The sequence below is a fragment of the Miscanthus floridulus genome, chromosome 19 (assembly GCF_019320115.1).
Source record: "Miscanthus floridulus cultivar M001 chromosome 19, ASM1932011v1, whole genome shotgun sequence".
In the NCBI taxonomy this organism is placed as follows: Eukaryota; Viridiplantae; Streptophyta; class Magnoliopsida; order Poales; family Poaceae; genus Miscanthus; species Miscanthus floridulus.
In genome coordinates this window covers 3,502,310-3,527,740 of record NC_089598.1, presented here as the reverse complement: position 1 = coordinate 3,527,740, position 25,431 = coordinate 3,502,310, and the positions used below count along the sequence as shown (strand labels likewise).

The 25,431-nt window shown below is 47.9% G+C and overlaps 2 protein-coding genes, 1 long non-coding RNA gene and 2 pseudogenes across 3 annotated transcripts; 2 read left to right on the top strand and 3 right to left on the bottom strand.

The window, feature by feature from the left end:
* The first annotated feature begins 2,959 nt into the window (after positions 1 to 2,959).
* Positions 2,960 to 6,841, top strand: LOC136525363 (1-aminocyclopropane-1-carboxylate synthase 6-like). Its single transcript, XM_066518366.1, has 4 exons — positions 2,960 to 3,801; positions 3,942 to 4,088; positions 5,146 to 5,306; positions 5,398 to 6,841. The coding sequence occupies exons 1-4, from the start codon at positions 3,316 to 3,318 to the stop codon at positions 6,254 to 6,256; spliced, it is 1,653 nt and encodes a 550-aa protein (XP_066374463.1). The 5' UTR covers positions 2,960 to 3,315; the 3' UTR covers positions 6,257 to 6,841.
* A 1,457-nt stretch (positions 6,842 to 8,298) lies between these two features.
* On the bottom strand, positions 8,299 to 14,775 carry LOC136525396 (uncharacterized; annotated as a pseudogene).
* On the bottom strand, positions 14,174 to 16,287 carry LOC136525362 (uncharacterized; annotated as a pseudogene).
* Positions 16,288 to 22,542: 6,255 nt separating this feature from the next.
* On the bottom strand, positions 22,543 to 23,756 carry LOC136528769 (uncharacterized). Its single transcript, XR_010777140.1, has 3 exons — positions 23,621 to 23,756; positions 23,071 to 23,456; positions 22,543 to 22,971 (listed from the first exon to the last, which is right to left on the bottom strand). It is a non-coding gene; the product is annotated as an uncharacterized lncRNA (long non-coding RNA).
* LOC136528768 (peptidyl-prolyl cis-trans isomerase CYP18-1-like) lies at positions 23,738 to 25,141 on the top strand. Its single transcript, XM_066521750.1, has 3 exons — positions 23,738 to 23,876; positions 23,987 to 24,223; positions 24,356 to 25,141. Exons 1-3 carry the CDS (start codon positions 23,874 to 23,876, stop codon positions 24,596 to 24,598), a joined length of 483 nt encoding a protein of 160 aa, XP_066377847.1. The 5' UTR covers positions 23,738 to 23,873; the 3' UTR covers positions 24,599 to 25,141.
* Positions 25,142 to 25,431: the final 290 nt, after the last annotated feature.

The window sequence follows — 25,431 nt, the reverse complement described above, 5'->3', positions numbered from 1 at the left end:
ACATTTTTCATGTGAAAATGAGCTGATTTCTATGAAATTCCTGCATAAGTTCTGTAAATTTTCCGCGTTCCAAACAACCCCTCAATATTTTATATACTTTTGTGGAGACAAGGTTTTAAACTCTCACTAGTCACTACAAGTAACTTTTGAAGTATTTATTCAGTTTACAAACTTGAGCACCCACGAAGTTTGCGTTTCTTTTTTTTTTGCATGTTGTTGAACCAGCCAACAATAGGGGTAAGCTTCTATTCTCTCTTTTTTTTCCTCCCAAGTACTCTGTTCATCCAAAACATTACAATTATGGAATTCGTATCAGTTAAAGAAGCTAAAATTTAACCAAATTTATAATGAATAGTCTCGAATAAATTTATTATAAAAATAAACTCTGTAATTAATCTAATAGTACCCATTTCATATTGTAATGTTAGTATATTTTTATAATTTTAGTTAAAATTTAAATTATTTAACTTCTCACGAAACGAGAATTGATTTTTTGAGGGAGAAAGCACAATACAGTACAGCCAGCTTTGGGACCTCAGCTCCCCTCGTCCAGGTCCAGCTGCTTTTCCTTGCCGAGCCCGCCACGGCTCTCGGCGCGTCGGGCAGGAACGGCCAACGCGCCCCCGTCGTTTTCCGCAACAGAGTTCGGCTTCGTGCCGGGGCTGGGCCTGTTCGTCCGAATTTTTTACTTTTTAGCCTTTTTTTCGAAAGTTTCTCATAAATAGACCCCTGGCGAAAAGAATTCAGAAAATAGACCCTAGCTCGGCGCCACCGATGTTGGCGCCGAGCTCGGCGCCAGCGTCCCTGGCGCCGAGCCCCTGGGCTGGGGCAAACTTACATGGAAGGAAGCTCGGCGCCAGCCGAGCATGTAGTACGACGTGCGTGAATAGCGTAGTACGACGTGCGTGATTTTACAGCAGAGGTCAGAGGGCCAGATTACGCCAGAGGGGGAGGAAGGAAAGAAGAATCCGCTAGATCAGGGACATGCAGCCGGGCGGGTAGGGCCAAGCCTTGCCGTCCGTGTGCCGTCCTAGACGGGTAGGGCTGAATACTAGACCAGTCTGTCGATGGATCGATTGATGCGCGAGCAGAAGTGAAATTTTTATATTTTGGTCCCTTTTGAAAACATTTTAACCTAGCCTGTTGCGGGTGCCGGGAGACCATTCAGAGCGGTAGAGACGATGCTACCGGAGGTAGGTCATGGCGCCGACCACTAAATTTAACCTATTCTATATATCCATCTCACGGCAAAAATTCAGACTTAGCCATTTTATATATCCATTTTGGCATGCTCGGCGCCAGCATCTACGGTGCCGAGCTCGGCGCTAGAGTGACTGGCGTCGAGTTTCCTTCCATGTAAGTTTGCCCTAGCCCAGAGGCTCGGCGCCAGTGACGCTGGCGCCGAGCTCGGCGCCAGCCTCGGTGGCGCTGAGCTAGGGTCCATTTTTTGAATTCTTTCCGCCAGGGGTCTATTTGTGAGAAACTTTTGAAAAAAAGGGCTAAGAAGTAAAAAATTCGGCCTGTTCGCTTGCGATAGTAGATTATAAGTTAGAGTAGTATTTTTTTCTCATGTTAAATTAGCCAGCAGTAAATAATTTATGATTGTTTACGGCACGCCGAACAAACAAGAGCGGCAGCTGGGCCGTCTGGAATCCTCGGCCGCAGGAGCAGGGAAGGGGGAGATTCCTTGTTGTCCCTTGTTCGTCCGTTCCGATGGTGCTGAGAGTTCGATGGCTTTTTGGCCCCGCTGCTCGCTGTCGCGTGGCGTGTCACAGTCACAGTGCACGTTAAACGGCGACCTCACTTGGCGTTGGCGGCCAAGGCAAGGCAGCACGGCGCACACTCGGCTTTCCTGGTTAAAGCAACTTCAGAAGCACTGCCGTAACTTGGAGCACTTCGCTTCCTGAATAGCTGAATCGAGGTACTAGTAACTTGGAGTACTTCGCTTCCTAGATAATATCGAGCGCGCCGAAACCGGCAAAAAATCACCATTATAGAGATGTTTGAAGAAGACTTTTCTTTCTTTCTTTTTTCTCTTTGATGACCACAAATCCTATAATTGAATTGAACGGTCTTAAAATAGAGTGTAAGTTCTAGTTCTTCGTGTTTTAGGATTTCAGGGCACAAGGCTCCGAGTTCGTCGTGGGATTTTCCAGAGAAATGACCGCGAGATAGTGGACGAGTGTAGGAGTCTCTTTAGACCCACTTGCACCTAAATACCTAATGGGTACTCATAGGTAGGTAATATATTTGTTCATTGCTAATTTTGCGAGCTAACTATTAGGTGAATGAGTAACTTTAAAAAAATATTGGCCAAGAGTTGTTTTGATCTAGCGGCGAAATATACGGATGCCTGGATGGTTTTATTTATAGGGAAATTTTACTGTGGGACACTGGAAAACATGTAATTGGCTAGAATACACCGCCACATGGAGAATTTGCTCAAAGACGCCGTAAATTCGTGGGTTTTTCCAGACACACCGCACCGATTATTTTAATCATTTCTCGTATTTAAGGAGAGAGAAGGTGCAGGAAATGTCCAAACTACCCTCATCTTCAACCTCTGGCTCATCACTGATATTTTCCGTAACACGTCACCGTCGCCATTTCTTCTCGGGTGAGGTGGGGTGGCGAAGGAGGCGGTCGGGCGGGGTTGAGGTAAGGGCGCCCATGGTCATGGCGACGGGACGGGTAGGGGAAGAAAGTGGTCACCGTGGGCATGGTAGGATCTCGCTGGAGCTCCGCAGCAGCCGGGGCGGTGCGCTGTTGAGCGCGGTCGTGGAGTTTCAGCCAGACCCTAACGCAACACGGTGGACCGGTGCGCGGCAGTGGTAGCATGACTTATTTCTCGTTTCTTACCCAGCGCTAATCTTGATGCCAGGTCTCCTTGTATGGCGAGGATAGCCCTTGCGGCCACAAGAGGATGCGAAAAATCCACTCTACGAGCCGCTGCTTCCTTCCGTTTCGCGCTTCGCCCAAATCAACGGGACGGGATCACGGGAGACGGGACGGGCGGGCTCCCTTCCCATTTCACCCCACCACTACCACACCACACGGCCACGGGCCGCCAGAAGCGGCAAGCAAGACGCCAAACCCGGCGTGCCCCCCCACTCCTCCCCGTTGCCTCCGTCCGTCCGTCCTCGGCCACCACCACCACCCAGCCCCCGCGCCAGTTAGCCCCCAAACCCCCAAATCCCCCGCCAGCCCGCCCGCCCGCCCGCGCCAACCCAATCCCGCCTCCATCTTACCGCACCGCCCGCCTATGCTGCCGCCCCGGCGCCGCCGCGCTCCCCTCACCACGACGACGCCGCGCCCATGAGAGACGACGGCGACGACGACGGCCCCGCGACATCACGCGCGACGACGAGGAGGAGGAAGCCGCCGCCGACGTCGCCGTCACGCGACCGGCGGCCGCGCGCCGACGGCGGGATGCGCATCGTGGTGCCGCTGCAGGGGGTGGTGCAGGGCCGGGGCGGCCTGGTGCTCGGCTCCCTCATCCCCTGCGCGCTCTTCTACTTCTTCCAGCTCTACATCAAGCGCAACCGCCCCGCGCCGGCGCCGGGCTCCCCGCCCGCGCCGGCCTCCAACGCCAACGCCTCCCCGATCCACCGCTCCCACTCGCGGGGCCTCCTCACGCCGCGCGGCGCCGCGCTGCCGTCGCTCTCCGCGCGCGGCGCCGTCGTGCGGGCCGGGGACGAGGACTCGCTCTACTACGCCGGCCTCCGGCGCTGCGCCGATGACCCGTACCACCCCACGTCCAAGCCCGGCGGCGTCATCAACCTCGGCCTCGCCGAGAACCACGTACGGATCGTCTCATGAATATTTGTTATCAGTTTCCTTTTCTCTCTCTCTCTCCCTCTCTCGTTCCTTCGTTTGGAGAATCTGTACAGATGTACTGATGGATGCATGGATTACCTGACCCCGCGCGCTCGCGCGTGCAGTTGTCGCTGGATTTGGTGGGGCGGTGGATGGAGGAGCACGCGGGGGCGGCGATGCTGGACGGCCTCGCGGGAGCCGGGGAGGAGGTCAGGGACATCAGGGGGCTCGCAACCTACCAGCCCTACGACGGGATACTTGCCTTGAAGATGGTAGGCTAACGGATTCCGCTCTGATTCACCTTTCCTTTTTTTTTGTGTGTGTTCCTCCGTCCATAAAGCATCCATCCCCTATTCTGTGATTTTTTTTTGAAACTATTCTGTGATTTTATTATATCTGCAACATACAAGCGTTCCATGTGTGTTGTGTGGTAAAATATTGCTGTGCTGCCGGCGCCTCGGTTCCATCGACCATGAAAAAAACTGCCGATCTTCTTCGCAACTTACGATGCCATACTGCTTCATTCATCCTGTGGAGTAGCATGATGGATTGTTTCTTTCCTCTTTTGCAAGCAGTGTCTGTAGTATTGGCACTTTTTAATTTAGCAGATTATCCCAGGCACAGATACCTCCATCAGATAACAGTATCGGTTAATAATTGAATTGCTGAAAAACCAAACAACTGAAGTCAGCATCTAAACCCGAGGTGGGGTATTATTGTACTTAACTCAAATAATATCGTGTAATTTTGTTTGTTTCTTCGTCCTGATTTTTCCTAGCCATATATGTGTTATCTGAAGCAGATACGACAAAGAGTCACCATTCTAGGCATATGGATCCACGGTGGCTGGAATTGCACCAGTTGTCAAATCTTGAATCTCCTTTAGTAGACCTTTTCGTTTTGATGAGCTAGTTCCTATAGCTGTGAATATTTGAAGCGTCCTAGTTGCATGTTCTGTGGCTTCCACTGCTTTTGACATGCGATTTTACATTGTATTATTCTGCTTCATATGAAATTGTCTAATGATGCGTGCTATGCTGCTAAAAACACCTACGTACTTCCCAACTGAGGCTGGTCAATATGATTCCGCTTACTGTATTGGAACCATTTATATTTCCCTTTTAGCTTATTCTCCATTTTTTCTCATTTTTATCTAGTGAACTTAATTCCAGTTGGATCCTTCAGGGAACTAATTGACCTGTTCTGTGAACACTTCATGGAAAACTGGAACCAGTACATGTGCGGTTTATTGCTGAACTTGCATGAATGCCAATTTGTATTATCTTATGGTGTGGTAATTTCCAAATATGAACTCAATTTCTCTTTCAGGCTCTTGCTGGATTCATGAGGCAAATCATGCATGGATCAGTACCCTTTGATCAATCTCAAATGGTGATTACATCTGGGGCAACTCCTGCAATGGAAATACTGAGTTTCTGTATTGCTGATCCAGGAAATGCATTTCTTGTGCCATCACCTTACTACCCGGGGTAATTTTGTCTCTCTTGCTCTGTTGATACATTCTATGCATGAATTTTGATTTTAAAGTGACGAACTGACTTCATCATTTTGTTTCTGCAGTTGGGATAGGGACATAAAATGGCGAACTGGTGTTGAGTTGATACCTGTTCCTTGTCGCAGCACTGATAACTTTAACATCAGTATCACTGCTCTTGAAATAGCTTACAAACAGGCAAAAAAGCGAGGAGTAAGAGTTCGTGGGGTTCTCATATCTAACCCTTCCAACCCAACAGGAGGCATTGTGCCAAGGGAAATACTGCATGACCTTCTAGTGTTTGCTGCAGAGAAGAACATACACTTAATTTCTGATGAAATATTTGCTGGTTCAACATATGGAAGTGACAAGTTTGTCAGCGTGGCAGATGTTGTGGATGAACTAGAGGACTTTGATAAAGGCAGGGTTCATATCATATATGGGCTCTCAAAAGACCTATCTCTTGCTGGGTTTCGAGTTGGAGTGATATATTCCTACAATGAACACATTGTATCAGCTGCTGCTAAGATTGCTCGATTTTCATCTGTCTCAAGTCCAACACAACGTTTGCTTGTTTCGATGCTTTCAGATGAAAAGTTCATTTCAGAATACATAAAGGTTAACAGAGAGAGGCTCCGGAAAATGTACCTTCTGTTTGCTGATGCTTTGAAACAAGTTGGGATCGAATGCTTCAAGAGCAGCGGCGGGTTCTATTGCTGGGCAGACATGAGCAGGTACATCCGATCTTACAGTGAGAAAGGAGAGCGCAAGCTCTGGGACAGGCTGTTGGAGGAAGCAAAGGTCAATGTCACCCCAGGTTCTTCTTGCCATTGCATTGAGCCTGGATGGTTCAGGTGTTGCTTCACAGCATTGAGTGAAGAGGACATTCCTGTCTTGGTGGAAAGGCTGAGGAGGGTCACAGATAGCCACAGATCAAACCGTTGAAACGCTAGAGTAGTTTCTCCGAACCCCCTGCGGTATTGAAATAACCATATCTCGCCAGGTGCTCCACAGTGGATTGCAGGGGCACTCAGGAAAAGGTTGGACAATCCATTTATTTTAGTTCATAGATATTCAGCGGCTTCTTGCTACAGGTGCGCAACAATTGCTGGAAGCCCCTGGGATGGTGGAAGGATGAATGGGATTTGGGAAACTTGTTCATGCTGGTCAGCTTGTTTGGGACTAGGCTTTGTTGTTGTTGTTGTTGTTGTTGTTGTTGTTGTTGTTGTTCATGCTGGTCAGCTGTCTGCTGTTTCATATGAGCCATGATGCCGCAGCACTCTGGATGGTTATATCCTGTTGGTCTCACTTGCTTCCTTTGTAGCACTGTTGGTGATTCAGAAGACGAATTGCCCATCTGGTGATGAGGCTGATGTACTGAGCTGATCTTCTTATCCAGATCTGACCATGTTCTCCTTTTCTTTTTTATTCTTCCTTTTTTTTTGTTCTTTGGTTACATAAGCTAGTGTTCAGGTTCAGGCTGTGTAAAGCAATGGTTCCTGCATGTGCCAGGGTTTTGGACGCTGTTCAGACGTTGTCACTGAAAGTAATTTATTTTTTTGGGGTTCATTTGAACAGAACAAGTCGGTCAATGGAGGGTCGGAGAAATGAGAAGAATTCTGTGGGGGAGACATCTACTGTGGTTGTGGAGTGAATATGCAGTCATCATGTTTTGCATCATTTCCCTGTAGTTTGCTTGCCGGTTGACAAAAATGCCCCTGGCATCCTGATGTCATTTTGTCAAAATGATTTTGTGCTTAGTAACTGGGGAGGAAACAAAAGAAATGTCTTTCTGAGATGATGAAATGAGACATTAACATAACAAAATGAAAAATTATAGCGTATGTACAGGGCCTACTGTAAAGCATAACTAGGTAGAAGCTTTAGCTCCCGTTTGGTAGCTAGCTCCCCTCTAACACCAAGATTTCAAGCAGATCCTCCACGATACTGCAGAGAAGACTCTATCCCTCTTTGTTGGAGTCTCATAATGTCATCATTAGCATATGTTTTCTGACAGATATTTGACCTTGAAATCTGATTTGTATATCGACATACATTTTTTTTAGGAGTTCAAGGGAGCTCCTGGTGATTGCCGTCACGATCTAATTGTCGTAGTTCCCGAATCCTTCGCCTGCAGATTGATTTAAAAGAGCAGCACTGCTCAGAACATACAGATAGTTGTCTAGGCAAAATACCTGATTCTTAACCCACTGCTAGCAGATGTGCTGACAGAAATTCAACTCTTGGTAATGAGGACTGCATCCTCAGGCCTCCAGATGTCCACCAAAACTCGGGTAATCCGGTATTAGTGCAACAGCTGTAGTCAAACAAGGTATTTGTGCAACTGCTGTAGTCAAACAAGGTATTTGTGCAACTGCTGTATACCACCACCGACTTTTGTCCAGCCAATTATCAGTAACAACAATTCATGACAACGAATTGGGGAATCCATCTTCGGCTGAGGAACCACATATACAAGTACATCAGACAACAACAATGGCTTTATTTTCTTACACAAATAGCACCCTGCTTTCCGCAACAAACGAAAGAAAGAACGAAAAGAAAAGAAAAGAAAAGAAAAGGAAGCAGAAGAAAAAGGCACACTGCTATGTTACACTAGGGCATGTGAAAACAAGATTCACCCTGTACCCAAATGAACTTCAAATCTGACGAACAAACATTCATAATAGATCAGTTACTCCAGCAGATGCCGAAGCAGTATCCTTCAGACCAGAATGCTTTGATTACTCAGACAGGAGAATCATGTGCAGGGTTACCATCAGGGCCGGCCCTGATTTTTTTTGAGGCCCGGGGCGAAACCACAATCCGGGGCCCTTTATACATACATGACATTGATAGTACTAAATACTAAATGTAAATACATATATATATATATATAAACACTTAACTGCGGATGCAATAGCAATATTCATATGAAACAATTCATAAATATTAAATTACCTTAAAAATTCCTATATTAAATTACCTTAAAAATTCCTTCTAACATTCCTCGATGCGAAGTCATTGATGATGGTATCAATATCGATCTCATTCAACAATCGCTTCTCAATGCATAATGTTGCCAAACCATTTAACCTCTCTTGAGACATTGTAGATCTCAAATAGTTCTTCAACAATTTTAGTTTTGAGAAGCTTCTTTCAGCTGATGCCACAGTCACAGGCATAGTAAACAAGATCCGATAAGCAATGGAAGCATTAGGATAACAATCAGCCTTTGTAACAAACTCAAAAATCTCCATAGCTGTCATGGGTGTATCTGGCAAAGTGAATTGTAGAACACTCAACTCGGAAATTAGATCATTTAAATCAATGTCAGATGAACCATTTAGAGAGAAAACTGCTGCTAGTGTTGTGCAACACAACTTTAGCTCAGGACCATCCAATGCCTTCAAGTTTGCTGAACTCATTAAAAATCCAAATAATTCTCTGAATGATTCCAATTCTTGAAATCTAGTCTCCAATGAACGGACTGTCATATCAATTATAACCGCGAAGTAACTAACTTTAAATTCCTTCTCACCTTCCAAGAGTGCTTACTCACTATTATTTTCATCAAAATGCTTCTTTCTAAGAGCACGTCGCTTTACTGGGAACGATGGCTCGACACCCATTTCAGATGCAATTTCCGTTGCATTGACCTTACTAGAAGCATACCCATCATTTCTATAGGTTTTAAAGTAATCCATTATGCCTTGTATCTGCTGCATGGTAGACTCAATGCACATAGATGGTGACTGCAACTTCTTGCTTACTTTATTGACAGCAAATAAAACATCATGCCAAATAACCATGCCAAATATAAATTCAAAGCTGCCAAGTACTTCCAATAAATTCTTTGCATCACTTCTATCTTTTGGTTCTACATCTCTATCTTCACTCAATGCAAGTAAAGCTCGTCTGGGTCGGACGGTGTCGCGGAGATCGCAGCGCGTCGGCAGCGTCGCGTGGCGTCGACAGGCCTGGGCGTCGAGTCCAGCGTCTCGCGGAGTCGCGGTCTCGCGCTCGCGGTCTCGCCTCGCGCCGTCGCGCAGGCGCACGCAACAGCCGTGCCCTCGCGTCTCACGTTGCCGGTCACCGCAGCTGCCGCGCGTGTCGCGTCCGCCCACCCTGGAGGAGTCTGCGTCACTGCGTGTGGGCGTGTGGCTTCTCACGGAAGCTAGCTCTTTCTTTCTTGATACTTCTCGTGGACGCCAGGAGGCCCAGGACTGCAGCCAAATCCAAATACTAATATACCTGCAGGCCTGTATACCTGGTGTTTGCATACTTGGGGTGGGGCCCTACCTAGTTGGGGGCCCAGGGCGGCCGCCCCGCTTGCTCGCATCCAGGGCCGGGCCTGGTTACCATGATTACCTCCCACGCCGTCAGCGTTAGAGGGACGCTCCAGGATGCCGGCATGTGGGTCATGAACTCCCCGCCTGCGGCAAGCTTCTCGACGTGGATGTCGACATTGCTTGACGGCGCGAGGAAGAGTATGAAGTCGGCCCAGAAATCAGCCAGCACCTTCCATCTCCGCGCCTCTGGAACCACACCTCTGAGCTCTCTCCCCAGCCTGCCCCCAAGCTCCAGGATGTTGCATCTGCGGTTGCTCGGCAGGACCATCATCATCAGCTTCTCGCATCTGCTGCTCACAGTATCACACCCAGTGAGGCTTCCCCGAGCTTCCATGACCACGGCGTCGAAGATGCGTTGGGTGTCATAGCCATGGCCAGGCAGCATGTCCGGAACAAAAGCTACCAGGTAGGCACAGTAGTTCGACAGGGTCTTGGAGACATGGTAGTCGTCGCTGCCAGTGAGGGGATCCTGGGGACTATCCATAGCAATGGTTGTCCCGATGTGCCATACGAGAATCTTGTGGATATGTGTGGGCAGTGCGCAGGCCCATGAGAACTGGCTTCCCAGCTGATTTCTTGCTATAGCCGACTGACCATCTTGTAACTGCCCATTGCTCTCTTTGAACCCAGAAAGCACGCGTGAGATGACTGATTTTCTCAACCTGATCTTTTGACCAGCCTTCTGTCCTTCTCTTGTTGCCTCGACCAAACCCAGTGACAAAAACGGTAGCACATTCCACGGGTGGTAGTGGAAGTTGTGTAACAAGGAGTACTGCCCAAGCGCTCTCTGCCAGGATTTTTTTGCGTCACCAGCAATACGAGAACCATCATTCTGCACCCAAGTAAAGTGTTCAGTCGGATGACAGAGATCGTCCACTATGTCCCACATACTGACCATGCTGTAATTGGAGGGTAAAAGTACAATGTTTAAAGGGGCAAGGGACAACGCTAACACAACGATAAGAAGCACAATGGTTACCCAGTGAGTAACATCGGTTTCATGAACTCTTTGTTCCAGGTTACTATGATGGTAGTGCCTGCTAAATGCTCCAGAGATACTCCAAATGGTAACAGTTAGTCCAACAAATAAAAATGCCCAGCCCTTACACCGAAGAGACTCCATATCGTACCTTGTGTAGAGGAAATCATATAGGAATGCCAACTCCATCTCTATAACTCCAAAAGCACGAACATAGTTAACTTCTTCAGAGATGAGTCCATTAAGCACAAAATCTAATGTCTTGGCGAGGCCAGCTTCACCAATCCGGTATCCACACAATCTCCGCTTCAACAATTTAAACAATGTGAAGGAGAGCGCAACATCCTTCACTGTTTCCATAGCGCCCTTGTAAATGCTTTGAGACTCGATGAATCGCCACACGGAATCAATGGTGTTGCATTTTCTAGTTACCTTCCTTGTTATTACCTCTTCCAATTCAACATTAACTCTGTATTCGGGTGCGGTGGGAAGCTGGGAAGTTACTTCCTCTTCACCATGGAATATGTACTTGTACCCTACCATGGTTTTTAGGATTCAGAGTCAAGTCCTGAGCTATTTGCTCATGCTCAATCATCATGTAGTCAGCAACCACTTTAGACTGCTTCAGCAAGCCTCCCTTTTTGCTTGCGTTGCCTAAAGTCCCAGACTTTCTGTATGTCAAAATGACACTCTGAATCCAGAATATCCAGATGGTTGCAGTGTAGCTTATGTTGTGACCGTTGCAATTCACAATCAGCCATAGCACAAGAATGATCTGTAACATGTGCAGCACAAGCATCCTCTTCCTCTGCTCAATGTCTTGGATGCTGTAAACTGAGATGGAATCGGCACTCACTTGGATGAGGAGGAGGATGGTAGCCCAAAGGACGAATGTCTGGTCACGGAAGGGACCATCCTGCAGCAATCCGATGGTGTAGGGGGCCAGCACGGAGAAGAGCGTGTACACCGCCCACACGAAGAACCGGAAGAAATCATTGCTATGCCGCCGCCGGCTTGAGCCAAACAACTCGACGAGGATCCAGATGAAGGCGCTGAAGAGGACGAGGACCTCCACACGCACCAGCTTGCCTTGAGTGCTGCCCCAGCTCTGGGCAAAAGTTGTGGTGGAGTTCATGATCCCCATGGCTTCACCAAAATAGTCCAGAGCCAGAGGTGGAGGGAGAAGGGCCAAGCCAAATTAACGTGAATGGTGGTGAAAAGGTCTATACGCATTTGCATCATAGGAGACTACAACCCTCAGAAGTTTTTCTTAATCCGTGATGTGAAGTTCAACAATCAACACCCATCTGTGCTTGCAATATAACATGATACTCTACGTCTACGGCCCTAGGGCCAGTGCGTCAGTGATAGTGATGATGGAGACTTCGTTTCATTTGGGTAGCAAAGAAATCAAGCTAATAAACATTGGTTAAACTATAAAATAAACAATAATAAATAAACAAACAAACAAAGAGCAGGTGAAGACCAGTCCAGCAGAGCAAGACGAGGTTCAAATAGAAGATATACAACGTTTTCCACAAAAAAATGTATGGATGATGCATAGTTATTACCGTGAACACATACAAAACCATACGTAGATTGCTATGCAAGGTAAATCAGCTATTGAAGTGGATAGATATTTTAAGTGATGTTCCATTGTTATATGAAGGGCCATGCGCTACATGCTCCCTGACCAAATGCATTTCTTGCTCCCTCACACTAAAACCAACACAAGGATCATAAAAAATGGTGGGTGTGTGCTCTGTTCAGTAACGCCACGAACCTGGTGGACAAAGATTGAATGGAACCATGTGAGCTGGAACCCGCCTAAGACTAAGAGTTGCCCATATGAATCAATGGTCTGTCCTCCCTAGGATAAATTCCGTCATCTCATGCTCGCTGTAGACCCGATTCCTGCTAGGCAGTATGCGCAGCTCGCTCGCAGCTTCCTGAATTGAAGCAGAGGCACAACAATCAAAATGATGCATATGGCATTTTGACTTCAAATCTGATCTTGCAACATTTCTCATATACATACACGTGTTGGTTTGATCTATACTCACCAGTGCATGATGGCAAACGGACTGAACAGCAGCAGTAGGACAGCATCACCTGGTGAAGCGGCTGCTAGTTGAGCCACTGACGGCCCCAAGCACTTGTCACTTGCTGATCACGGCGAATTGGTCACATTTGTTGAGCTTCGCATGTGCCAGCCTCTCTCTGGCTTTATCGCACGCCGTAGACTGTAGTGGGAAAGGAACCTTGTCGAACAGGCGGCGACCAGCATTTTGTCGAACACGTTGCGAGCATGAGCTGTGGTGCCTGTTTAGATTTCGTGATGACGGCGTTGATCTCCACTGTCAGTATAATAAGCAAGCGCGGAGGAGCCAACGACGAAGCGCAGCATGTCCTGCTTGCCCGCCATCCCGCCTCGTTTCCTCCGCTGCTGCGGCGACGCACGCGGTCCGCGCGGCGTTGGCTCGGCGCCATGGCGTTGTGCGGGCGTGCGGCGGTACGTGGGAGGCTCCATCGGGGACGCGGCTACTGCTGGCAGGGCCGCGGGGCATGAGAAGTCTGCGCCGACAGAGCGCGCTTGGAGCGGCGGGCGGCCGGTGCGTGGAGCGGAGCGGTGGCCTGGCTGCCGCAAGGTTGAACTGACGACGAACTGAAAGCGTTTGACCCAACCGCGAGGCAGCAAAGGGCTTTCCAGGCCCATACTGTAGCCCAACAACCTACGAGCCCAACACGGCCCACGCCGCCTTGCAGCAGGCTCCAGCAGATTCGTCTACGCCTTCCCGCTCTCCGGCCCGAGCACAGCACGAAACACAGAAGCACCCGCCGCCTGCCTCACCGGCTCGCCGCCTCCCCCCTCGCCGGCCTTCTCCGCGCCTCCTCCCACGCTCCGTCCGGCACCATGGTGAGCCTTCTCTCCCGTCCCCTCGCTCTTCCGCTCGATCTGTATGCCATACTATTCTATCGTATCCAGTACTGACTGAATCGATGGACGGATGGATGGATGGTTGTGGCTGTGGCAGTCGGTGACGCTGCACACGAACCTTGTGGATGTGCTGACAGACATTCAACTCTTGGTGATGAGGACTGCATCCTCAGGCCTCCAGACGTCCACCAAAACTCTGGCAATCAGGTATTAGTGCAACAGCTGTGGCAAAACAAGGTATTTGTTCAACTGCTGTATTCCACAACAAACTCTTGTCCAGCCAGTTAACAGCAACAACAATTCATGACAACGAATTGGATGCATCTTCGGCTGAGGAACCACATAAAAGTACATCAGACAGCAACAATTGCTTTATTCTTGCACAAATAGCACACTGCTTTCCACAACAAAAGAAAGAAAGAAAAGAAAAGGAAGCAGAAGAATAAGGCACACTGCTATGTTACACTAGGACATGCGAAAACAAGATTCAGCCTGTACCTAAATGAACTTCAAATATGACGAGCAAACATTCATAATAGATCAGCTACTCCAGCAGAGGCCGAAGCAATATCCTTCAGACCTGCTCTGATTACTCAGACAGGAGAATCATGAGCAGGGTTACCACGATTACCTCCCACGCCGTCAGCGTTAGAGGGACGCTCCAGGATGCCGGCATGTGTGAGCAGTGCCCAGAGGTGGGTCATGAACTCCCCGCCGGCGGCAAGCTTCTCGGCATGGATGTCAGCATTGCTTGACGGCGCGAGGAAGAGTATGAAGTCAGTCCAGAAGTCAGCAAGCACCTTCCATCTCCGCGCCTCTGGAACCACACCTCTGAGCTCTCTCCCCAGCTTGCCCCCAAGCTCCAGGATGTTTGCAGCTGTTGTTGCTCAGCAGGACCATCATCATCAGCTTCTCGCATCTGCTGCTCACAGTATCACACCCAGTGAGGCTTCCCCGAGCTTCCATGACCACGGCGTCGAAGATGCGTTGGGTGTCATAGCCATGGCCAGGCAGCATGTCCGGAACAAAAGCTACCAGGTAGGCACAGTAGTTTGACAGGGTCTTGGCGACATGGTAGTCGTCGCTGCCAGTGAGGGGATCCTGGGGACTATCCATAGCAATGGTTGTCCCAATGTGTCATACGAGAATCTTGTGGATATGTGTGGACAGAACGCAAGTCCATGAGAACTTGAGAAGTGGCTTCCCAGCTGATTTCTGGCTAGAGCCGACTGCCCATCTTGTAACTGCCCGTTGCTCTCTTTGAACCGAGAAAGGACACGCACGATGATTTCCTCTGTCAGCTCGATCTTTTTCCCAGCCTTCTGCCCTTCTCTTGTTGCGTCGACAAAACCCAGTGACAGCAGCGGTAGCAAATTCCACGGGTGGTAGTCAATGTTGACTAACAGTGAGTGCTGTCCAAGCATTCTCTGCCAGGACCTTTCTGCTTGAAGTTTTACATCAGAAATAGCAACCTTCCATACCCTAGTTTTGTCCTGGAGAGCGCGCAGCATGCTCCACATACTGTCATAGCCGTATACGTAGAACAACAGTGGCACAATGGCAAGCAGCACAATGGTTAACCAGTGAGTAACATCGGTTTTATGAATTCTCTGTTCCAAATTACTACGATGATAGTGCCTGCTAAATGCCCCAGAGATACAATTCCAGGCCTTATAATAAACAATCTTTGTATCGAACCTTGTTTAGAGGAAATCATATAGGAATGCCAACTCTGTCTCTGTAACTCCAAAAGCACACGATCATAGTTGCCTTCCTCAGAGATAAGCCCGTGAAGCACTAAATCAAATGTCTTGGTGAGGCCAGCTTCACCAATCCAGTACCCACACAATCTTCGCTTCAACAATTTAAATAATGTGAAAGAAAGTGTGACGTCTTTCATTATGTCCATAGCTTCCATGGTATAACCAATCTGGCTCTCGATCCATTGCCACACGGAATCAATGGTGGTGCATTTTCCGGCCACCTCTTCTAATACAACTCTATATTCAGGTGCGGTGGGAAGCAGGGAAGCTACTTCTTCTTCGCCGTGGAATATGTACCTATACCCCTGCATGGTTTTAGGATTTGGAGTGACGGGCCTCAAGGTCCGATCGAGAAAAAAAGGATTCGGAGTGACGTCGTCCTGAGCTATTTGCTCATGCTCAATCATCATGTAGTCAGCAACCACTTTAGACTGCTTCAGCAAACCTCCTTTCTTGCTCGCGTTGCTCAGAGTCCCAGCATTCCTGTATGCCAGAATGATGCTCTGAATCCAGATGATCCAGATGGTTGCAGCGTAGCTTCTGTTTCGACCTTTGCAGTTCAGAATTAGCCATAGCACGAGAATGATCTGTAACACGTGCTGCACAAGCACCCTCTTCCTCTGCTCAATGTCATTGATGCTGTAGACTGAGAGGGAGTCAGCACTCACTTGGATGAAGAGGAGGATGGTCGCCCAAAGGACGAATGTCTGGTCCCGGAAGGGACCATCCTGCAACAATCCGATGGTGTAAGGGCCCAGCACGGTGAAGAGAGTGTACACCGCCCACACGAAGAAGGCATGGCTATACCACCGCCTCCATGAGCCAAACAACTGGACGAGGATACAGATGAAGGTGCTGAAGAGGACGAGAACTTCCACACGCACCAGACGGCCTTGAGTGCTGCCCCAGCTCTGGACAAGAGTTGTTGTGTTCTTGATGCCCATGACTCGTGCCCTGTCTATGGCTTCTCCAAAGTAGTTAGTGTTAGGATCGTAGGATTGGTACCTCTGTGTGTAACCCGTAGATCCGTAGTTAGGCTCCTCGACCTTGCGGAGCTTCACCGCAGCGGCAGCGTGGACGCCGATGCCGCCCTGGATGCAGCCTCGCGGACGCCAGTGCTCGGCGTGGTGGTGAGGCGGTGGGGGCTTCGGAGAACCTGCATAGGCGACGGCAGTGGTGGTGGCGGGCTCATCCCGTCGCTGGCAGCACGCTTTAGGATCGGTTTAGGGTTTCTCTGTAGGTGGGTAGCGGCTCCGTTGAACCTCGTAGTCCGAGCTCTCACCCCCACCTTCCTTTTATGTGTACTGTGCGACAGAGGCCCACCAACCGGATTAGGGTTGGGCTCCCTCGATCAGGGAGCAGAGATAAGGGCCCAATTGGTGGAGATCAACTAACATTCTCCCCCTTGATCTCATTCCATCTTTCACTTTCTTATCATTTGCTTTTGTTCATTCCATTACAGATTAGCTCATAGAGCATGTCTCATCGTCACGGTCCATTGCCGATAGACTTAACAGCTACAACTCACTACTCTGTTCTGAAATAGATACTTATCTTTGGGCCTTCTTTTGTCCAGGAATATTTTAGGCTTCCCCTTAAACCCAAGCTAGCTACATGTTCTCTGAACACCATGTCCTCTGAACATGTTGGGTAGTAAGCCTTTTGTAAGCGGATCCGCGAGCATCCTTTCTGTTCTTATATGCTCAAGACTTATGACTTGATCCCGGACTTTATCTTTCACAACATAATACTCTATGTCAATGTGTTTGGCAGCACCACTTGACTTATGTTGTGAGTATACTGTACTGCCTGATTATTATCGCAGTATCACTTAAGTGGTCTATAGATGTCGTCAACCACCTTCAAACCGGGTATGAACTTCGTTAGTTAGTTCACATGCACGTTGCCTCATAACACGCTACAAACTGTCATACATTGTGGACGATGTAGTGACAATTTGCTTTGAGCTTTTTCATGAAATAACTCCTCTTTGCGAGATGATAGAAAATCCACGTCTGGATATGCATTCACTCTCACATAATCAGAATCTAAATATCCCACCATGTGGAGTGAATCAGATCTTCTATATGTCATCATGAGGCATTTCGTTTCTTGCAAATAATGCAAGACTTTCTTTACTAATTTCAGTGTTCTATTCTAGAATTGCTCTGGAGTCTGCCAAGTAAAACCCGGTAACAAATACAAAGTCAGGGCGCTTACATACTTGAGCATGTTGCAAGCTTCTGACAGCTGAAGCATATGGAACCACTTTTACTTTATCGATTGAGCTCATATTGGTTCCTGGAGCATTGAAAATCCCCATATCTGTCGCCCTTGACTATAGGAGCAGGTGAGGAACTACATTTATGCATACTGAATTTCTTTAAGATCTTTTCTATGTATGCCTTTTGTGACAGTCATTATACCATTTTTCTTCTATCTCGGTGAATCTCGATCCCTAGAACGAACGAGGCTTCGTCAAGATCTTTCATATTAAGTTTTGAGGACAAAACTTCTTTGTCTCCTGTAGTAGACTGACATCACTACTAGCAAGTAAGATATCATCCACATACAGGACAAGGAAGATAAACTTCCTATTCTTAAACTTTGCATAGACACAATTGTCCTCTACATTCTATTTTAAAACCCAAAATTCTTTATTGACTGATCAAACTTCAAGTACCACTGTCTTAAAGCTTGCTTTAATCTATAAATGGATTTCTTTAGGCGGCATCCTATTCGTTCTTTTCCTTCCATGACAAAACCTTTCGGTTGTGCCATGTAAACATTTTCCTCTAAGTCTCCGTTGAGAAATGCCGTCTTTACATCCATCTGATGTAATTCTCAATCGTAATGTGCCACTAATGCCATTATGATTCTGAAGGAAACTTTACCTGAGACTGGAGAAAAGATCTCATTGTAATCAATCCCTTCTCTTTGCATAAAGCCTTTTGCCACAAGTCACGCTTTATATGTTTCTATATTCACTTGAGAGTCAAGTTTTGTTCTGTAGACCCATTTACAGCCTACTGTATTGGCTCCTTTAGGAATTATTTTCAAGTCCCAAACTCTATTGGCATTCATCGATTTCAATTCATCTTCCATGGTCTCAAGCCACTTTGATGAATGATCACTTCTTATGGCTTCTTCAAATGAGGTGGGATCATCCTCCATTTCAAATTCCTTAGTGTTATACACTTCACAATCAGCAGAAATAGCTGATTTTCTAACTCTTTGAGACCTTATAGGGGCCTCCATATTTGGCACATCTACTGTTTGAGGCTGTTGTCACTCCCCCTTATATGTGGCAATAGGTTCTATAGAATCCTGAAGAACAGGTCCCTCATCGTCATTCATTGTTGCCACAGACGGAATAACAACAGGTGCTGACACTATAGTATCTTGCACTGTCGGTGCAGCGACAGCATGTAGTGAGAAAATTGGCTCATGAATCATTAGAGTGGGCGCATACACCCGCTTCACTTCAATGTCAATTTCTCGAGCTACCATGCTCCCCCTCATCTTTTCATCCTCTAGGAAAACAGCGTGTCTCGTTTCCACAAACTTTGTGTGTCTCTCTGGACAGTAGAAACGAAAAACTTTTGACTTTTCTGTGTTGCCAATGAAATGGCACATTACTATTTTGGGATCTAACTTCCTAATGTTTGGGTTAAATACTTTAGCCTTAGCAGGGCTCCCTCACACACACGCAAGTGGTTTAGTGAGGGTACAGTTTCTGTCCACAACTCATACGGTGTTTTGGGCACCGATTTATTTGTTACTCTTTTGAGAATATGAATGGGGTTTTTAACGCATCCATCCACAGGCTCAACTATAAGGTGGAGTAACTTATCATATTGCCCACCATATCCATCAGGGTACGATTGATTCTTTTAGCTACTCTATTCTGCTGAGGTTCACCTGGTATCGAATACTGGGCTACTATGCCATTCTTTTAGGGTATGCCGACCGCAGTACTCCCCACCGGTCAGACCTGACTATCTTAATCTTTAATATCTTGAATTTATCCAGTATATCTTTTTTTTCTTTGATTGGATAAATATAGCCATAATGGGAATAATCATCTGTGAATGTTATGAACGAATCATTACCATCCACACTCTTTACAGGAAACTGACCACAGATGTCTGTGTGAATAATCTGTAGAATTCCTACGCTTCGTTTGTCATCTTTTCTTAATTCTTTTTACATACTTTCCTTTTATGCATTCTCTGCATTATTCTAAAACTGAGAGCTCTAATGGAGGAAGAATATCATTCTTAACTTGTCTTTCCATTCTCCCCCTCGAAATATGGCCTGAACGATAGTGCCATAATTTCGACAACGCATCGTGAGCTCTCTTATGCCACCATTTTCAGAGTAACACTCTATCACCAGCTGCTTTATCAGCTGAGTAGCATATGTCTTTGAAGTGTCAGTGAACTAACTCTTTATTCTATCGAGGTACTCGGTGACTGTGTCACATTCTAGGATTAAGCCCATAATTGCAGGTTCAATCATGTTCTTTATCACAGCAAAACATTTTTTGTTTGTAGTGACCCACTTCCTATGCTCAAAAGCCATAGGATATCTTTTGGGATTCAAAATCCCTTTCTTTAGTTGCCCAAGTGGCATCATTCTCTTTTGTCTCCCTCACCGGTGTCACAAACTCAGTGGAACACGGTGAGTTGACTACCCAATCCACCTTAGACAAGATGAAAACCAGGTCAAAACTTTTCCTTAACATAAAAATAACACCATTTGCATGCCTTGATTCCAACGTTGATCAAAATCAAAACATACAATTATTCTTATACACTAATTCTACATCACCGTTGGGCAGAAATAGAATTAATGCATAAATCTTTAGCTTTCACAACTGTTCTTACACACTAATTCTGCATCACCGTTGGGCAGAAGTAGGATTAATGGATAAAACATTAAAATTAACATATGTTCTTATACACTAATTCTACATCACCGTTGGTCAGAAGTAGAATTAATGCATAAATCATTAAAATTACGATATTGTTATTAACAACGTTGGTCAGAAAATAACAACATCATAATCCATGACAAATCTCTTTTTCTCCAATTAAATACCACATTGGTTCAAAATAACTAGAGAATCAACGATTTCTTTATCAGCGGAAAAACTTTCTTTTTCTCCAATTAAATATCACGTTGGTACAAATTAACTGGAGAATAAACAATTTCTTTGGCTGTGGAAAAACTCTCTTTTCCTTGAATTTTATCCACAGGGAAAAATGCTTTTACTATTTTCTTTAATCCATTAATCAATTTCCAGGAAATAAACATTACTGAAAAACTTTCTTTTTCTCCAGTTAAATATCACATTGATTCAAAATCACTGGAGAATATACTTTTTCTTTAGCAGCGGAAAAAACTTCCAATCAATTTCTTGAATTTTACCCACAGGTAAAATACCTTTTTCTATTTTTCTTTTGATTTTTGTTTTGAGCCAATTTGTATTTTCAATTTTCCAGGAAAAAGAAAAAACCGAAACTGGGCTCTTGCTTTTCCTGTGTCGGCCCAAAATGGCAAGGCGGCCCACAGCCCACGCCCGCGCGGCATTGTCCTACGCTCTCCCCCGCGCCCGGGCCGCAACCTGGGCCTGGGCTGGGAAAGTGGCCTGGCGCGCGCACCCGCCTGGGCTGAAAGCCGGTCCAATGAATCTGCGCCGTCCGTCTGTATCCTACGGCCGAGCGGCGAGATCGGGCGGATTAAAACCCGGCGACGTCGGGTTCCTCAGAAAACCCTAGTCCATTTTCCTCGCCGCTCTCTCTCTCTTTGTTCTCTTTCTGTCGCCGCTCTTTTCTCAACGCAACTCAGCACGCAGCGACGGCGGTGGCCGCGGCCGCGGTGGCCATCGACTGGTGGCGACGAGGGGTTCGCGCCCGTGGCTCCCCTGGCCACTCTTTTTCTCCTCTTCCTAGTCTCACGCGCTGCGGCGGACGAGCGGCGGCCACCTACGGTGACCGAAGGAGGAAGACGAGATGGCGCCGCCGTGGAGCTCCTCACCGGCGTGCGTGCTCGCCCAGTTGCGGAGCACGCCGCCGTCGAGTAGTCTCGCGACGGTGCCCTGTTGTTCGCGCGCGGCCCGGCGGCTCTGTTTCTCTCTCGTCGGCCATAGATTTGGTCGACGACAGTGACAGGATGGCCAGGCTCCAGGTAGGTATCCACATGACCGTCCTCTTTCTCTTGTAGGGTTAGGGTTCGAGTTCCGTCCCGATCCGATCTGGATCGGGCATTTTCTTTGTTTTTCAATCTGAAACCCTAGATCTACACCCTAGGCTGACGAACTGCTAGGGTTCTTTGTGGAAACCGTGTCCACTTTTCCCGTACTCGATCTAAGGTTAGGGTTCGTGTGCCGACCCCTGTTTCCGTTCTTCTTTCTTTTCTGTTTTCCTTTCTTTCTTTGATTTCTTTTCTTTTCGGGTTTGATTCCGATTGGGATGAGGGGGTTAGGGTTCCGAATCTCTTCCCTTCCCCTTCTTCCCCCTTCCCCTTCTTCTTTTGGGATTAACCCGATTTGGGATGGGGTTACAAATTAGGGTTAGGGTTTCGGTTGAACCTTTTCTTTCCGAATTTCTTCCCTTCCCCTTCTTTGTTCATCTTCTCTGATCCGAACACGGATCTGTTCTTTCTTCTTTTACCCGATTAGGGTTAGGGGCTTACACAGAGGCAACCGGCTCTGGTACCATTGTTAGGATCGTAGGATTGGTACCTCTGTGTGTAACCCGTAGATCCGTAGTTAGGCTCCTCGACCTTGCGGAGCTTCACCGCAGCGGCAGCGTGGACGCCGATGCCGCCCTGGATGCAGCCTCGCGAACGCCAGTGCTCGGCGTGGTGGTGAGGCAGTGGGGGCTTCGGAGAACCTGCATAGGCGACGACAGTGGTGGTGGCGGGCTCATCCCGTCGCTGGCAGCACGCTTTAGGATCGGTTTAGGGTTTCTCTGTAGGTGGGTAGCGGCTCCGTTGAACCTCGTAGTCCGAGCTCTCATCCCCACCTTCCTTTTATGTGTGCTGTGCGACAGGGGCCCACCAACCGGATTAGGGCTGGGCTCCCCCGATCAGGGAGCAGAGATAAGGGCCCAATAGGCCGTTGGGTCTATTGGTGGAGATCAACTAACAGTTAGTCCACGCTAGAGAATAAGATGGATGGAGAAGGGGGCAAGTCTGCTTACAACATAGTACAGTGCAATGTGGCATTCAGCAGATTTGATGGGCACTCAATCTGGAAGGTGCATGTTGAAGGAAAGCACAAATTCTTTGCTTTGGTAAGAGGCCAAAGAAATGTTGGCTCTGTGCCCTGCCCACCTGATTCTTGACTGCCCTTTTGCCACACAGTGGACGGCCACTGGGAGCACCAAGCACGGCTGATGTAAGTATGTAACAGTAGGGCGGCAATTGAAGGTGTCGCGGCTGCCATGGGTGCCGGAACTACAATTCCACTTTCCACAGCTACTTGCTGCTCTGAGCCTGGCAAATGTGGGAACATCCGCATACGATGATGTTGCCTTGAGGAACAAGCCTGCCTTCGCTCGCCCGGCTCCTTCACAACTGCAAGCAAGAAGCGCGCGGGCCTGGCATGACAATTCTGTTTCCTGTTTGCCACGCAAAAATCATGTTATATTGTTGTTGATGCAATGATGCCTGGTGCCTATGCCTATCGTTTGCCTGCAAATATGCAACACTTCGTATACCTTTCGTTCGAGGCCCGTGGCTGCCTCTGGCTCATGTCATGCCACTTGCCAAACAGGCAGTGAGCATTTTGTCGAACACGTTGTGACCATGAGCTATGGTGCCTCATTTACAGAGCAACAAGAGTACAAGACCACATAGGCCAGTGCGGAGGAATAAGCGACGAAGAGTCCTGCTTGCCCGCCATCCCGCTGTGCAACGCTGGCTGGCCCGGGAGCTTCTGCGACTGGCAGTGCCGCGGGCCACGGGAGAAAATCCGCGCCGACGACGGAGCGCGCTTGGACCCCCCAACTCCAAAGTTTTTTTTTTCTTTTTTCCAACTCCAAGGTTGGGGGAACACAGGGGTCGGGACCCCCTTCTTTGAACAGCCAGCGTTTGACGCTTTGACCTCGAGGGGTGATTTGCAAAAATGGGACTCAAAACATTGGTCGTTTGCAGATTTGACACTGGACCTACATTCATAGATATAGATGGACCCACTTATCATCCACCCGAGTGTCATCATAATCAAGGAGTCAATCTTTCGAGTGTCATTTTTGCAATTTTTTCGACCTCGAGGCGGCTGGACTGGGAAGCAAAGGAATTCCAGCCGGCCCATACATAGTGTGACCCAACAACCCATGAGCCCAACACGGCCCACGTCGCCTTCTTCCAGACACCACCAGATTCGTCGCTTCTCCGGCCCGAGCACAGCATAGACCACAATTTCACCCGTCGCCTGCCTCGCCGGCTCGCCGCCTCCTAAACCCGCCGCCTCCCCCTTACCGGCCTTCTCCGCGCCTCCTGCCACGCTCCGCGCGGCGCCATGGTGAGCCTTCTCTCCCGCTCGATCTGTATGCTATTCTATCCTATCGTATCCCGTGCTGACTCCTTGAATCGACGAACTGACGGATGGATGGATGGTTGTGGCTGTGGCAGTCGGTGACGCTACACACGAACCTGGGGGACATCAAGTGCGAGGTGTTCTGCGACCAGGTGCCCCGCACGGCGGAGAACTTCCTGGCCCTCTGCGCCAGCGGCTACTACGACGGCACGGTCTTCCACCGCAACATCAAGGGCTTCATGATCCAGGGCGGCGACCCCACCGGCACCGGCAAGGGCGGCACCTCCATCTGGGGCACCAAGTTCGCCGACGAGTTCAGGGAGTCCCTCAAGGTTAGTGATTTGGTTGGCTTCTCGATTGCTTGCTTTGTTTCTCGATTGATTTATCCTCTGACGACGAGCGAGCTGAACCCTCGCCGTCGCCCTCGCTTACTGAATGAATACTGAAATTGGTTTGGTGGGCAGCACAACGCGCGGGGGATCATGTCGATGGCCAACAGCGGGCCCAACACCAACGGCAGCCAGTTCTTCATCGCCTACGCCAAGCAGCCGCACCTCAACGGCCACTACACCGTCTTCGCCAAGGTCATCCACGGGTTCGAGGTGCTCGACCTCATGGAGAAGGCGCAGACCGGCCCCGGGGACAGGCCGCTCGCCGAGATCAGGCTCAACCGCGTCACCATCCACGCCAACCCGCTCGCCCTCTGAACTGGAACTACTACTGCCTTGCTTTGCCCTCCACTTGCTCCTGTCCTGGCTGGCTCATCCACCAGGATCTGTTCATGGTTAGACCTGCCTGGTTGCAGGTTGCATGTCATCAACATTGCTTTCCACTGCAAATGCAACGGCATGTAACTGCCTCGTGAAATCCGGATGAGAGTAATTTCGCGAGGACACTTCGATTTTGAAACATCAATCTGTAGCTGTCTAATTTACTGACTGATGCTGTGACATGTAACCTTTTGGGTATTGGCTAGATTTGTTTTGCCTGTTTTTTGCTTCGGAATCATCAAAATCTTAACCGGACATGTTTGGCAGTTTTTTTTTTTTTCCAAACGGTTTCGTCTAAGAAGCCAGAGAAGCAACCTATAACCTATAGGTGGCTTCACCCTTTTCATTGAAGAAAATGGCTTCTCCCATCTGCAGCTTCTCTCGCAGTTCCAAAGGGGCTTAAATGGAGCTAATCCTAGTGCTCCCTCTATTCCAAAAGAATAAAAATTGTAATTCTAGGTTTGAAATAAGCCAAATTTTATTAAGTTTGGACCAGGCAGATAGAAAATATTGTCAATACAAATGTTTCTAAATATGTTTGTTATGAAGATATTTCATAATTAATCTAATGATATTTATTCATTTAGTATTTCTTATAGATCTAGTTAAATTGTTTTACTTCTGGAAAACGAGAATAGTATTTCTTTGGGGACGGAGAGGGTTGTGTCTTGGGCCCAGTTTAGTTCCCAAAAATTTTGCAAAATTTTTCACATTCCCCGTCACATCGAATCTTTAGACGCATGCATGAAGTATTAAATATAAATAAAAAA

Bases quoted from the DNA above. Each gene is read 5' to 3' on its own strand.
- LOC136528768 (XM_066521750.1), top strand. The intron at 24,224-24,355 runs GTTAGTGATTTG...TTTGGTGGGCAG, and splicing joins AGTTCAGGGAGTCCCTCAAG to CACAACGCGCGGGGGATCAT.
- LOC136525363 (XM_066518366.1), top strand. From the start codon at position 3,316: ATGAGAGACGACGGCGACGACGACGGCCCCGCGACATCACGCGCGACG. The intron at 3,802-3,941 runs GTACGGATCGTC...TCGCGCGTGCAG, and splicing joins TCGGCCTCGCCGAGAACCAC to TTGTCGCTGGATTTGGTGGG. The intron at 4,089-5,145 runs GTAGGCTAACGG...TTTCTCTTTCAG, and splicing joins GGATACTTGCCTTGAAGATG to GCTCTTGCTGGATTCATGAG.